The sequence below is a fragment of the Psammomys obesus genome, unplaced genomic scaffold (genome assembly GCF_907164565.1).
Source record: "Psammomys obesus unplaced genomic scaffold, mPsaObe1.curated_primary_1811, whole genome shotgun sequence".
Classification (NCBI taxonomy): Eukaryota; Metazoa; Chordata; class Mammalia; order Rodentia; family Muridae; genus Psammomys; species Psammomys obesus.
Genome location: NW_026586550.1, coordinates 7,996,464 through 8,011,667, shown reverse-complemented (window position 1 = coordinate 8,011,667; position 15,204 = coordinate 7,996,464). Strand labels below are relative to the sequence as shown.

The following is a 15,204-nucleotide window of genomic DNA, read 5'->3' as shown; positions in this document are numbered from 1 at the left end:
TAAGGCTGCTCCCTCATCAGGGGGAGGTGATCAAAGAGCAGGCCAATCAGTTCATGTCAGAGACAGTCCCTGTTCCCATTACTATAGAACCCACTTGGACACTGAACTGCCATAGGCTACATCTGTGCAGGGATTCTAGGTTATCTCCATGCATGGTACTTGGTTGGAGTATCAGTCTCAGAAAAGACCCCTGTGCCCAGATTTTTTGGTTCTGTTGCTCTCCTTGTGGAGCTCCTGTTCTCTCCAAGTCTTACCATCTCCCCCTTCTTTCATAAGATTCCCTGCACTCTGCCCAAAGTGTGGCTATAAGTCTCAGCATCTGCGCCAATACCCTGAAGGGTAGAGCCTTTCTGAACAGAACACCAACAGCACAGGCTCTAAAAGCAAGAATCTATAAATGGGACGTCATGAAACTGAAAAGCGTCTGTAAAGCAAAGGACAGTGTCGTCAGAACAAAAAGACTGCCTACAGATTTGGGAAAGGATCTTCACCAACCCAATATCTGACAGAGGGCTAATATCCAGAATATATAAAGAACTCAAGAAATTAAACAGCAACAAGCAGTACTAGTTTTGATTGGAGTTGATTTCTTTAATGTTTACTGAATTATCATTAAATAATATTAATAATATTAATCTCAGTCATGAAATGAAATAATACTTACCCCTGCATAGAACATTTTATTTCGAAAACGACTATTAAATTTCTCTGGATTTGCTTCTGTAAAAGAGGAGAGGTTTTTTGTTGTTGTTGTTGTTGTTACTGGGTTTTTTTGAATGATTGACAGTCTTTTCCGCAAGCCTGGCCTCCACTTTGAAGACCCACTAGATCCAACTCCATAGTTACTATTCTCTCAGTTTCAGGCCAGTTGCTTCAATGACCCAGTGACACGGGTGTTTAAAACAAATTCAGCTCAAGTCACAGCATTGCAGTAAACTGGGAGTAGGTGAATAACTATGATGATTAGGTCCCATCGATCTCTGCTCTACCAGAAGTCCAGGTTTGAGGCCCAGGAATGGTCCTTTAACAGATTCCCAGGTGCACACACAACATTTAAACTAGAGACTCCCTTTTAATTTACTTTGACTCATATGGATTTGGGACAAGAATGGATGAGAAACAAAGTAAGTTATCTGGGGGTGTGATTATTCTTACTGACATCTATGAGGGTGTGGCTTCTGTAAACTATGTGTAAAGTATCAAAATGCAGTTCAACAGTAAAAGTCTGGATTTAATAAGCATTGATAGACATTTTGTTTCCACATTTTGAGAACTCTGAACCACCACCTACTCTTTCACTTGTGATAAACCATGGAAGAAATGGAAGTGAATGATAGAAAGGTTAGGAAAGGAGACGAGGAGATAAAAAGTGAGATAAAGGGTTGGAGAGAGGGAGAAAGGAGGCAAAGGGAGGGCCCCTGAATAGATTTATCATATTACAGCAAGGTTCAATATGGAAGCAATTTAATTTTCAGTTTGTCTCTACATGTTATTTGGCTCAAAGAGGCAAAAAAAAAAAAGATGAAATAATCTATATCAGAATTTTCACAGGAATCTGGGGTTTAATAAATGTCTATATGACATATTATTTCCTCAAATGTTTCTCTGTAACACAATCCAGTGTTTCACAAAAGGACTTTAGCCCTCTGCCTTTATACCCATCCAGCAGTAGTTTCTTTTTAGGCTAGGTCTTTCTCCCAGTCACTTCTAGAGAGCACAGTCACTGCAGGACACTCCCCCAGTCCCACTGCTGTCTAAAAGCACCTCTAAATAAGGGAACACAAGAGTTCTCTCACCCAGGCTGGCCCCACGAAAGCATATAGGACCTCAAGCAAAAGTCCTACGCAATGCTTATTGGATTATCTTCAGGATTCTCAGAGTTGACTAATAACTATTATTAGTAATAACTAATAATACATTACAGAAACTGGGTAAAGAATCACAGGTTTGCATAAGAGAAAAGTATGCTAGCTTAGCCACTAACATTTGCATGCTTTATAACGTATGTTCTGGAAATATTCACATCTCTATGTGGTTTTTCTATGAGATTCAATTTTAATAAAAATGAAAAGAAGATCTGTTTTCTCCAAAGATAAATAATTTCCCATAAGACTGGTTCTCAACAGCTAACTTCAGCTATATAGTTTCTGAATCTCAAAGATTCCCTAAATACTGTACTACTCAACAACATACTCTAATCCTATACACAAAACAGAACAAAACATTATGTGGAATAATAAACAAAAGTATAAAGTGGTGTTTATTGCTCTCTGTTACTCTTGACCCCTTTTTAAAATTTGTGTGTGTGTGTGTTTGTGTGTGGTGTGTGTGTGTGTGTTTGTGTGTGTGTGTGTGTGTGTAGTGTGTGGTGTGTGTGTGTGTGTGTTTGTGTGTGTGTGGTGTGTGTGTGTGTGTTTGTGTGTGTGTGTATGTGTGTGTGTGTGTGTGTGTGTGGTGTGTGTGTGTGTGTGTATGTGTGTGTGTGTGTGTGTGTGTGTGTGGTGTGTGTGTACCTACAAAGGCCAGTAGAAGGTGTCAGATGCCCTGGAGCAGGAACTACAGATGGTTATGAGCCTCCTGATGTGAGTGCTGGGAACTACACTCCAGTGCTCTTAACCTCTGAGCCATCACTCCATCCCCATGCCCATGAGTTGTTTTGAATCGGCTTGCCTGGCTTCCATTTTCATTTTATGAAACCAGAGGTAAAATGAGAATCTTTTTTATTTTTTCAGTATGTCTGAGTACACTGCTCTAGGTTTAAAAAACAAATCTAATCTAGCTATCTACCAAGTCATAAGAAACGGGAATGACAGCTAGCCACAGTTCTGGTGCAGTGCTTTCTCAGCATACCGATGCCCACAGCTACGAAGCAAATCCTAGCCCAGCCACTAACATTTGCGTGCTTTATAACGTATGTTCTGGAAATATTCACATCTCTGTGTGGTTTTTCTATGAGACTCAATTTTAATAAAAATGAAAAGAAGATCTGTTTTCTCCAAAGATAGATAATTTCCCATAAGACCATCCAAATGTGATAAAATTGAGAAATAAACTGAGTTTTTAGTGACTTAACTCACACCTTTAATGAAAATGGCCATCTCAAATGTAATTTAGCTAGGAGTAATAAACTTTACAAACAGATCTACTGACACACCTAACATTCAGAGAGCTGTCAAAAAGACGTAAGAAAGGCCTAGGCCTTAAGGGCATAAGGGAATCCTGTTAGGATAATGAACTTCATAAACGGGTATTGGGCAAACACTCTACTTATCAGCCACACTCCTAGCCTCATTTCACAGTTTTGCATCTACTGTGTAAGCAAAAATGAGACTCAGAAAGAGGTCAGCCAGAGCTTAGAGGAAGCTGAGCCCACTGCTGGAACCGGCCCACCCCCACAGAAGCCAGGCCATAGAGGGAGCAAAGGGGGCAGCGGGGGGCCACAAACCACAGTGCTGGGTCCTCTCCATCACTGTCAGAAGGAAAGATCGGATGGCCGAGAATGCTTACCGCACCATACAAAGTTGATGTACCTTCAAGGAGAACCAAAAGTGCAGCAAGAAAGGGAGAGGGAACAAAGATTTGAACCAGTAAGAAAGTTGAAGGGTTCATTCCTTCAGGAAGTTGTGTCTGTTACATGGTATGAGGTAAACAGGAAAGAGTAACACTAGCGACACCCCGGATCAATGCTTCTGTGATTAACTGTATGACTTCCTAGGTTATCCTTTCTCCTCCTTCACAGGAAGTGGCTGCAAGAAGGCAAGATCCACTCACTGTATTTTTACTTCATTATTCTTCAAACTCCATTATCGATTTGCTAATAATTATCTTGGTCAGAATTTGGCATGGGATCAACTGGAGTCCCTGATGAGGGTCTGAGAGGGTGACACAGTGTGACACCTTCACTGAGGGGCTCTGGGAAACATCTTCTAATTATTCAGATCATTGGTAGAATCCATACCCAGGAGATTGAAGAACTGAAGCGCTCTCTCTCTCTCTCTCTCTCTCTCTCTCTCTCTCTCTCGTGGCTGTGCAAGGGTACTCATTCTCACCAATGGAAACTGTCTGTACTCAGTGGGTTCTGATCCCTGCCAAGGTCAAAACCAGTATGCCAATTCTTCACACATTAGGTCTCTCTGACTTTCCCCAGCTCTTCTTCCTCTGCTGCTTTTAGGAGCTCGTGATTGTCCTGGATCCATGCACATAATCTATGATCGTCTTCTGATACTGAAGTCAGCTTCCCTTTCATGAGTAAAGTTCTTCTGCCACATTGGGCAACAACCACAGGTATAATGCCAGGTGACAGCAGCCATGGGAGTCAAAACTGCCATAGTCCACCTTTTAGCCCTCATGACTCACATTTGTCCTAGCTGAAAAAGGTATTTAGTACCTAAGATGTCCACACTGCTCACAGTTGCATCAACTGACAGTCCATATCTGTAGTTAAATAATCCAGTGAGTTATTAACACACTGTCTGTTGTCATTGATCTTCACCTAACGTCACCACATTCCTCAGAAGGCTGGGCAATTCCGTTTCATGAAAGTTGCACATGGAAAGTATATTGGTTCACTTCCTCGGATATTCCATTTATAGCCAATTGTTATAATTCAAAGATCAACATTCTGATATTCTAAACATGCAAACTTGTAAAGATTTTTTGGCCATAGTTAATTTGGTGGGAAAACCTCCCAGGTTTCAAGCAGATTCCTCTCTAAAATAGCACATGTAAACAGAAAGACAGAACCTTTTTGGTGTAGAATCCTGCCATGGATTTTAAGTAGGGTGAAGATGGGTTTATAGGAATTTAGAGGGAGGAAAGGGAAGGGAGGAAATGTAATTAAATTATAATCTCAATAAAAAAAAAAGCTGTTCAACAGTTCTTTTAAAAAGGCATTGAGGGTTTCTAGACAATATTTCAGAAAACTTGCAAACTTGAAAAATAAATGTATTTTATTTAATGTATTTATTGTGCGGACACTTGTGTGAGTTCATATGAAATATGTGTGGGAACTTGTTCTTGGAGTTGAGATTTCACCAGATTCCCCTGGAACTGTAGTTTTGGGTGACTGCGAGCTGCCCAGTATAGATGCTAGGAAGGAAAGCCAGGTCCTCTGCAAAAGCAGTAAGCACGTTTAACCACTGACCCATCGCTCCAGCCCCCATGCCGTTTTCTGTTCTATTTAGAACAAGAGATAAGCAATCCTATAGTTTTAATTTTCAAATCAAAATTTCAAATTTCATCAAAATATGAAATAAGTAGTTGAAAAGATGTTTGCAAAATAAAAAGATATTTGCTACTTATCTTTCATAAATGATGCAATGTAAACTTATTATTAATGGATCCTAAAGAAGCCTTAGAACTTTCATTATTAAACATAAAGGTCCTCAGTCATCCTTCTCTTTCACTGCATGAAAGTTGACAAGGACTGGTTAAAATCTGCTGTGTGTGTATGTCTGATTGGATTCAACCAATTTTATTCCAACCTACCTTTGATGACATACCAAGAGAGAGAACCAGCTCACACTGAACATGGAGTGACAAGAGCCCAGATGCACAGGCACAGGGAAAAATCTTCCTGACCGTTCAGAACTGGACCACTGCATTCACATTACCTACACATACATTTTGCCAATCTGCATCTTGGCAAGCAAGGCTCCACACTTATTCCAGCTTGCAACAACTGTGAGTACCTAAGCACTCATGTAGAGATTTAGTTTGCCCCTTTGTTCTAGTTTCATGGTCTTGACTGGCTCATAAACAAATGCAGTTTTCCTAAAGCACATTAGGAAGGCATTTTTAAGTATAACTATCACAGCACATTCACAAAATATTAGATGAAAAAACCCATGTAACTTGTACACCTTCCATACTTTTTCCACTGAATGCTTACCCAATTCCTATTTTTTAAATGTTTTTATTATTATAGATAAAAATAAGTTTCATTATGACATGTTCATATGTGGTTTAATGTGCTTTTGATCATACTCACCCTCCATTGCCCTGTTTCCCTCCAACTGAACCTTCCTCTTCCCAACCAGTCCCTCTTCTACTTAGATAACTTTCTTTTTCTTGTGTGTGTGTGTGCATGTGTGTGTGGGTGTGTGAGACAGAGAGAGACAGATGACAGACAAAGACCCAATGAGTTTTGAGTTTTATTAGTATTTCTTATAGGATCATGGGTGAGAATTTGTTTATAAGAACCTGAGTACCTTACCAGTGCCTACACCAGGAAAGAAAAGGTTTCTCCCTCTGCCAACAACCATTAACTGCCCCAGGGAGTGGGTGCAGCCTTGAGCCCCTCCCTCCATAAGAGGATCCAGATAGGCTCAATCTTTTGCAGGTCTTGCATAGATAATCACAGCTGCTATGCACTCAAGAATGCAATGACAGTTCCACAACACTGCACTCCTTCCTGACGCTTGCACTCTGTTCAGTTTTCCTACTCCAGAAATTCAAAACAAAATGCCATAATCCATGTCTACAGTTACATTATCACATTCAATACAAATTTTATATTAAAGGAAAGTATTTCCTTCTTTTCAATATCAATTCCCTTTGGAAACATTTTAAAATATCCCTTTCCTTCTAAAATGTCTTTGTGCCATTTTTCAAGCTCTGTAGAAAAGTCATTCATTGTGCATTAACATCTCATCTAACTCATGCAGAGGAGAAGCACTCTCCTCTGTGCGTTTCTTCCTCTGTACTTTTCCTTCCTGCCTGAAATGATTTTACCCGTTAGGTCTTATCTACTATCACAGTTCCACATACAGCATTCCCTTACCCATTCTGGAAATGTCTTCCACCTCTGCCACCAATCCTGCTGAACACCTGAATTTTACTGTTTCTACAAGTCATCTTTCTATTGCTTCTTCTTCTTTTTTGAAAATCAATAGGTCTTATCCTTCAATGGAACAATCTGTTACTATAACACACACTGATACCTCTGGACTGTGAGCTGCTAATACACGGATAAATAAGATGTAGTCTTTTATTCTTACAGGGTTTAGAGAGGGGGAGGCAGGTCTGAAAATGAAAGATAAGACATTGGAAGTGACATGTTCCTGTATTCACTGTCACCCCACCTTGAGGTGTGATGTGACATTTTTAAAGATGTTACCCCAGGCAATTTGGGTTAAGATCAGTTGAATCAACTCATATCACAAAGACACTCTGTGTTCTAATCAATTCTTCTACCTGTACAGTAGTGAAATGACCATGTTTTCCAGACACAGTACACTGAAATAATGACTGGGTTTTACACAGAAATTCAAGATAGTAGGAAGGTTTGAGACAGTGAGAATTTATCTATGACAAGCGGCCTGAGCTCTGGTGCCCTGACCAATGGCATGCAGGGTGTCTCGGCACCATCTTCATCCAGGATGAAATTTAGCAAAGCCATAGCACATAACCGCCTCTTAAAGGGAATCTATTGTCTGTGATTTGAATCATGGAAGTCACAATTAAGTGTATGCATCTGTATATTTAGTGAAAATTGTAAATCCTAAATTAGATTTAAATGTGGCCTCTTCTGCCGTGTATTTTCTGACTTTGTGCATAAGGTTCAAAAACTCTGAATCACAACATCAATGAGGCAGATGGTAGCAGCTGATCTCTAAGTTTAATGTGTCTAATATCCACGTCGAAAGAGTGACAACCTCATTCACATGGATGGCAAAATGAGACCTGAGTTTGTCACTGACAGCTATGAGCGCTATTAAAGTGCATAAACATTAATGTATTGGAATGTTTTCTATGAACTCCCTCAAGCACTGTGATAGCACAGCACTGATGAAAGTCCTGGGCAATACTCCAAGTGACAATTACATGACCAATCCTATTACGACTCCAAATCCTCTCTCAAGCATTGCGCTTTCTGATGCATAAGTAGCAAGAGTTCATCCAAGAATGCTTTGGCCACTTTGGGAAGGATCAGCACTCCATTTCCAACCAAGTGATGCATACTTTCAGTCCTATCAACTATAGGGAGTCAGTTTGTCACATTTACCCCATCATCCACAAAGTCAAACAAAATACTAAGCCTACCTTCACCGCTGCCTGACTTTCAAATGGTAATTCTAAAACCATTTGCATAGCAAAATTCGAATGAACTATCCCAAAATAAATGTGATTTTAATTCTCCCTTCTAAAAGAAATACTATATAAGTAGCTATGCTAAGAACTGTCTGTTTAATGGGATGTTTCCCATCAATGCCAAAATTTCTCTCTGCAGTTAAATTTTTAACATTCTGTCTTCATGCAATTGATATTCATTACACATAAATGGGTTGGCATAATTCCTGTTTAGATTAACATATTTTCATGACATTATCCAATCCATTTATTTCACATGGCTCTCATGAGACTTTGACTCACCCTCAAGGTATTTTGTAGCAAAGTATACAACTTTTGTCTTGAAGCCTCAAATTGCAGGTGGGTGGAGTTCACAACATTCCCAATCCTAGCTGAGAAGCTATTGACAACTAAGAAAGGGAAAGTGAATTGTCTTTTTTTTTTTTTTTTTTCCAGATGGTGGTAATCAGGCAAAGAAAAACCTAACTCTTATGCACTAGACATCCATAATGGATCTCTAAGGTTCAGGTTAGAAAAAGTTGTCCAGGTGTCCATGGATGGCCCCAAATATTTATGCATGTGGGCCACACTCATCAGAACCAGTTGGCCAGGGGAGAAGGAAGAGGAGACATGAAGGTGAGATGAAGGTTGGGAGATAAGTTATGGGCAGTCCAAGGGGAGAGAGAGAGAAAGAGTGTGTGGTGCATATAATTAAGATAGATAGATAGATAGATAGATAGATAGATAGATAGATAGATAGATAGACAGACAGATAGATGGATGGATGAAACTGGCTGTCAAAGAATAAACAAAATATTTAAAAAAAAACACTAAGGTCTAGAAATAAACTTCCAAGGTTAATGTTTAGAATTTGGCATCCCTTAGTCAACTGATGCCCTTCCCCAAAAGAATTTTTTGTTCTATAGTATATCTCTGTGGTTCTCCTCATTCCGATGCATAAAAATTCCTTCCTGGTGCAAAGATGTATATCACTAAAACAACTTTCAGAATTATTAGGCCCAAAATCAAGTTCCCTTGAATGAGCTCACTCAGGGCCACTTACTCAGCTGGGCCTCTTTTCAGTCAGGTGCCTATTTTAAGAAACCTGTATTTGTGATGCTGTATCACTTTACAGGTCCTGTGAAGAAACTTGGGAATCTTATCATTAAGAAGTCCAGATGCATAAGACGTTAAAGAGAAGGAATAAGGAGTAATGTGCAGAAGCCAAGCATTGCTTACTGTGCACTGGCCGTACGAGCTCTCTTTAAACACAGGAAGAAGAACCTAGAGAGGCCCTCTATCAGTCTCTTGGAATAACTTCTCCATGACTAGGCTATGGCAGGAATGTGCCAGATTGGGGATATTACTAATTTGAAGCATTTGAGGGTTTTTTTGTTTGTTTGTTTGTTTGTTTCTTTTTAAATATCCATCTATTTTGCCAGTGATTTTTCTAGCTTTTCAGAAAAGAAGCACAAACCACACTTCTCTTTTTATTTGGTACTGCTATTCTTCCTTAATGCAGAATTCAATTCCACAGACACTTTCTCCTAAAAGCCTTAGTGAAGCCTAAAGGACCAGACCAGCTGGACCCAGTGGGGCGTCACAGTTTGTGCTTCAGCTGTAATTTGAATTCTAATGACCTGAACCTTACAGCGCCACTCTGGGTGTCTAGTATATAAGAGTTAGGTTTTTCTTCACCTGATTACCACAGTCCGAACCTGGGATTTTGGTTTATAGAACATGGTGTTTCAGGTTTGAGGGTTTGAAATCCTCGGACCCTGCAGAGCCTCAGAAATAAAGGGAATAGTTCCTCACTGATAACTTCAACTTCCACCTCCCAAGTTTCACACCGTATTCAACTATGTCTCAGTTACATTAACACATTAAAAAGGAACAGGGCACCAACCCAGCTGTAGACCAAAGACAAAGGCGGAGAGGCATATAGTATACACTAACAGGCAGAGTGGAAGAGGTGGAGAGATAAAGAGAGAGAGTAAGGGGCAGAGACTGTGATCAACATAAATCCTAAATTTTCTCAGTTTTGAATGGCTAAAAACATTCGGATGAAATATTTTACTGTTCCATCCTTTTCTCCTATATATGTGTATATATGTATTTATTTTCTATGCATTATAATATTACTTTAGTTTTTAAAATGTGTTTATCCTTTGAAAATTTCAAGTATATACAAAAGATCATGACCATGTCCTTCTCCACCTAGGCCCTCTCTCCTACCACATCTCCCTCCCAATTTTCTGTGTAATCCACTGAGGCCAATTAGTAATTAGTGTTGCACATAGATGTGGGGCTCTCCGTGGTGTCTTGCCCAGCCTACCAGGGACCACAACCCCAAAGAAAGCACTCTTCCTTCCCCAGCACCCATCAGCTGCCAATTCATTGTACTCACTTTTCAAAATTTGCTCTCCCTGAGTCTTGGTCCCACATCTTCTCATACCTGAAGTTACAACAGCCTTATTCTTACTTGTCTCATGCAGTAAAGGTCCCAGAACCTTCCTAGCTACCTCACCACTATCACACTCCTTTCTCTCAAACTACAAGACCAGCAGTCCTGTTGTGTCAACAGGCTGTTTCCTTGTCATTTTTCCTATCACATTTGAAAGGCTCTGGATAGAAAGTATTAAACTCTAATCATTGGTAGCTCATGAAGCTAAGTGCATCCTTAGAAGAAACCTTTCTTTATTTAAGAATTTTATTTCCCTCAGTACTTCTACTCAAGGCCAGGGAGGTCCTTACTGGCAGAGTACTTGCCTACCATGTACAAAGCTCTGGTTTTGATCCTCAGAACGCAGTGTAAAAGTCAAAGTTAGAGATTAAATGAAATGGCCATCTGTCCCTGCCCTTGTGCTCTTAAACAGCTAGGTCTGTAGTCTCGTATTTATAGCAAGCTCCTCTCTGGTCCAACTCCCAGGGTCACCATCAGGGTTAACACGGAACAAGAAGGAGGCACAATGCACATATGCAGGTGATATGCAAGCAAAACGGAACAGGTAGAAGAACACTGCTGGAAACTTCCTCCCAGGCTGACGGAAACGGGGCATGTCCTCACCTCGGGATTCATGGAACTCCAGTGTGACGTGAGCATCAAATCCAAGGCTGAAGTAATTATTGAAGACATTCAGAGGAAGCTGCAAGAACGGGCACGGGTGAAGGTGACATTGTTCACAGCCAACTAGAAGACACCAACCCAGGCCCAACACCACACCCTGTCTCTGGGGCAGCCTGTGGGACACAGACCAGTCGCACCTCTCCATAGAGGGTGTTTGTGGACAAGGCACAGGGGCTCTCCACTTAACTCATTAGTGAAAGCTCAAATCCAGAAATCTCACAAACCGTATGTCATACAGGAAATGAGGAACACAACTACAAATTGCTAAGAGCCATTCTCATTCATGGGGCAATAACTTTGTTAAGCTTAGCGGTGCTCATTTGTAACAGATAGAAAAAGAGATTGATTCCACAAATTTGGAAAATAAACTCAATTGCTAGATCTAGTATAATTTCCATAATCAGGTGTGCTTTGTTCAAGAGCTTTATATACAACACATAAACAGTACAGCCTAAAATAAACAATTTACATTTAATCTATTTCTAAAGTTTTTTGTTTTGCTTTCATAAACATCATATAAGAAATAAAGCAGTGATAGACATTTGATTCAGCCATTGCTGATAAAAAAGGAAACAGCAATAAAAATATGAAAAAATATAAAGACATATAGTTCAGATTCCCACTTAATTGGATAAACCTGTAGCTTTAATATAACAACATAAAAACCAGAGAGAACACACATAAGCTCTAACTTTCTCCTTTCTTTTTGAGTCCCCGACTTTTCTTGTAAGCCAGCAGGAAGGAATTCTGGGAAACTTGAGAACCTAGATTGAAACTGCAAACATGATATCATCTAAAAGCTTCAGTTCAGTATCAGAACAACCAGAAAAGCACGTAGAAAGTGCAAGAAAGGAAAAAATGATTGCCCCACATTTCTCATGGCTCAGAATGCAAGGTAAATGCTACATTAAAAGAGGCAATGTTCCTAGATACTTGTCGGGTTTCTGTCCCTAACTGAGTTGTACTCTTGTTATTAGAAATACATGTTGAAACGTTCAAAATCTCAAAAGTCATTTACTAGAGTGTGTCATATACTTCTTGATAGTCAGGGAGATTTCCTGTTAAGCGGAAGGGAGAACATTGTCTCATTAAAAGAGATCACACATGTGGACTGCCTTGATTTCTATCTCTGGTGGAAAGACAGGAGGAGCTCACACTGAAGCCCCTCAGACCTAGCCACGATGGTTCAGAGTCTGCATCAGCTCTTAGAAACAGTTTCAACAAGCTACAGAGCAGAGACAAACTCAAGCTACACAGCAATGCCAAAACCATGTCTAACTCTCTTGGCTTCATATTTGAGAATATCCAGTCCTAGCATTAAATAAAACCCCAGCCCCTGTAAGGACAGCACGGTGATCGTGCCAAAAGCACAGCAACATTCTACCATTTATATTACTTTGGCTACAATTCTAACCCATGTCTTAGCAGCCATTGATAGCTAAAGAAAACATCTGGTCACAATTCCCTACGTAATATTCAATTTAGACTGTTTTTTAGGTATTCACATTTTTCCAGGAAAATGTGCCCCAATTTTCTACATATCCCCAAACTCCATTCCCAAAGGCCTTTAATTATCTGAATTGACGTTCTCTGGCTGCATCAAGAAGTCTTTCTGTTTCTCAAGCTTTTGGGAAGAAAGTTAGATTGTAGGGCTAACCAGTCCACATTTAGAAGAATGGTCTGAAATTTTCCATGTCAGTAGAAGGGCCCCCTCCTTCTAATTTGGTGGTTTTCTATCCAATCTCAATAAATCGAACGAACACCTAAAAGTTTCCCATAGGTTTATGTTTAAACAATATTCTATTGTGAACTTAACTTCAAATGAGCAATCCTGATGTCTAGTAGATTTACTGATCTCAGGATTAGTTTAGGTGGACAAAAAATGGATATGAGGAGAGATGTTTAAGCCAAAGAAGACACCTGAGTGTCTAGCATAATTGCTCAAGATTGTGATGAGCTACAAACTTGGGTTTCGTGGATGGATTCAAACTAGCAAAAATGTTATTTGAAGCGCAGGTGTGGGGTTCTTATCCCCACATTAAATTACTCAGAATCTCTGGATCAACACTCGTAATCTTCATTCTAACAAGCAGCCTGAGAGATTCTTAAGCCTACAGAACTATGGGCACACTATCACGAAAGACAGGCGAGAAGTTACATGGAGGGAATGTCTACTCATGTGCACTTCATGACATAACAAGTTATTCAGAGATTAAGGTCAGAACTCAGGCTCAGGTGTTGAAGGGAGGTGGCGTGGTAGTTTATTTACAACTATGGCCTTGGTTTGGGTTGGGTCGTTTTTATCGTAAAAGGTCAGTCACAAGAAGAAAACATGTTTAAGCCATTCCAAGTCCCAAGCATATGAGGCAATTGGCTTAGATAATACCTGTTATACTAAAAGGGATATCTGATATCAGGCCAGCAATTGCTAAGGTTTTCCTCACACTGAAAGGCTGTGTACCTAATGCTTAGGAGCATATACAAACTCCATCTTCTCATAAGCTGTTTGCATCTGGCTCAAGAGATTAAGAGATGTTTACATGCTTTCCCAGTGTGGAGCTAAAGACAGAGAACAGGTCCCACAGCCCTGGAACAAGTGTCTGAGCTCTGAAGGGTCTGTGGGTAGGGAACAGGGAGGGAGTTGCTGACAGTATATTCAACCTTAGGAGCGAGAATCCCAGAGTGATCCTGTTATGTTTCAGAAGTCAGAGGCCTGAGAGTAATTCCCTGGAGTGTGTGTCCTGTCACTCAGGCAGATGCCTGGTGCTCCATCAGGAGAAAAAGAATAGCCCCTTGAATTTATTTCTATCTGTATTTGTATGCATGTATGTGTGTGTACACATACATGCGAGTGTCTACAGAGGTCAGAAAGGGTTCCAGATCCTCCAGACAACTGTGTGCCATCCAACATGAGTGCTGGGCACTGAACTCTAGTCTTCTGCAGGGGCAGTGAGCACTCTTAACAGCCGAGCCACCTCTCTGGCCCCCAAAACCTGTCTAACCTTACACACGCCATCTTCAAGCTCTTCGGGTGGCAAGTCTGGGTTTCTCTCCACATGGAGGTTCCAGCGATCCAACTGTACAATGGTCCCATCTTCCACCTGACACAGGATCTTAGAAACAGGCTCATCAGTGTAGCCCTAAGGATAGAATCAGAGCACAGACCGTTGGTGTCTGCATCAGAGAGCCATGCAGTGGGTACCATAACAAGGTAAGGCGGAGTGGGCCAACGTTCTGCTGCTGGAAGAGTGAGCTATTTTCCCCTCCTCATACTTTAAAGCTAACGCTAATGCTGCTAAGAAGGCACACACACAAAAGCACTAGTTTTGCCTGACCTGAAGTGAGGCAGGCATCAGGAACCAGTGAGGGACAGCTGTGGTGGGTGGAGTGAACAGCAAAATCCCAATGTCTCTTGCTGGAGGAATTGGGGACACACACAAGTATGGGGAAGGGGGAAAGGGGAGAAGCCTAAAGGAAGCCTGAACATTCTATGTCATTCACCAATCGCTGGCCTTGTGTCAGTGATGCCACCCATCTGTGGCCTGAGGCAAGTCAGCCTGAGAAGCCGGGCTGAGGAGAGCAGCCCTCCCCTTGAGGGCTAACAGCATGATTGTTCAAGGTGCTCACACTCTGCATTCAGGTAGTTTGTGTATTTTTATACCAGCCGCTTAAAAAGAAAAAATAAGGTAATGCAAAATATAACAACAACAACAAAACCCTCTGTAGGTTAATTCAGTTGAAGGTCAGATCAGTGTCTGCTATGGATCCAACATATGAAATGAATATGAATATCACTGTCATATGAAATGGATGCCAGGAAACAAACAGCCTAATAAGAGGGGCATAGCAAGTTGGCAATGGACAGGTTAGTATCTTTTTAGAATATTTGAATTTATTTTGCCCACAATTTCATACATGTATATAATGTATTCTGACCATATTCACCCTATTATCCTGTGTTATCCCGTTTCACTCCCTCTAACCCCTTTCTCCTTCCAACAAGTCCC

At 40.6% G+C, this 15,204-nt stretch overlaps 1 protein-coding gene across 3 annotated transcripts in view; it reads right to left on the bottom strand.

Moving 5' to 3' along the window:
• Dgki (diacylglycerol kinase iota) overlaps positions 1 to 15,204 on the bottom strand; it is a 466,379-nt gene that overhangs the window by 177,073 nt on the left and 274,102 nt on the right. For all 3 annotated transcript variants that reach the window (XM_055602146.1, XM_055602148.1, XM_055602147.1), the window contains exons 14-16: positions 14,200 to 14,337; positions 11,138 to 11,216; positions 665 to 720 (exon numbers count right to left, since the gene is read on the bottom strand). In XM_055602146.1, the coding sequence (XP_055458121.1) occupies positions 665 to 720; positions 11,138 to 11,216; positions 14,200 to 14,337 (273 nt within the window). The remainder of the gene's footprint in view (positions 1 to 664; positions 721 to 11,137; positions 11,217 to 14,199; positions 14,338 to 15,204) is intronic.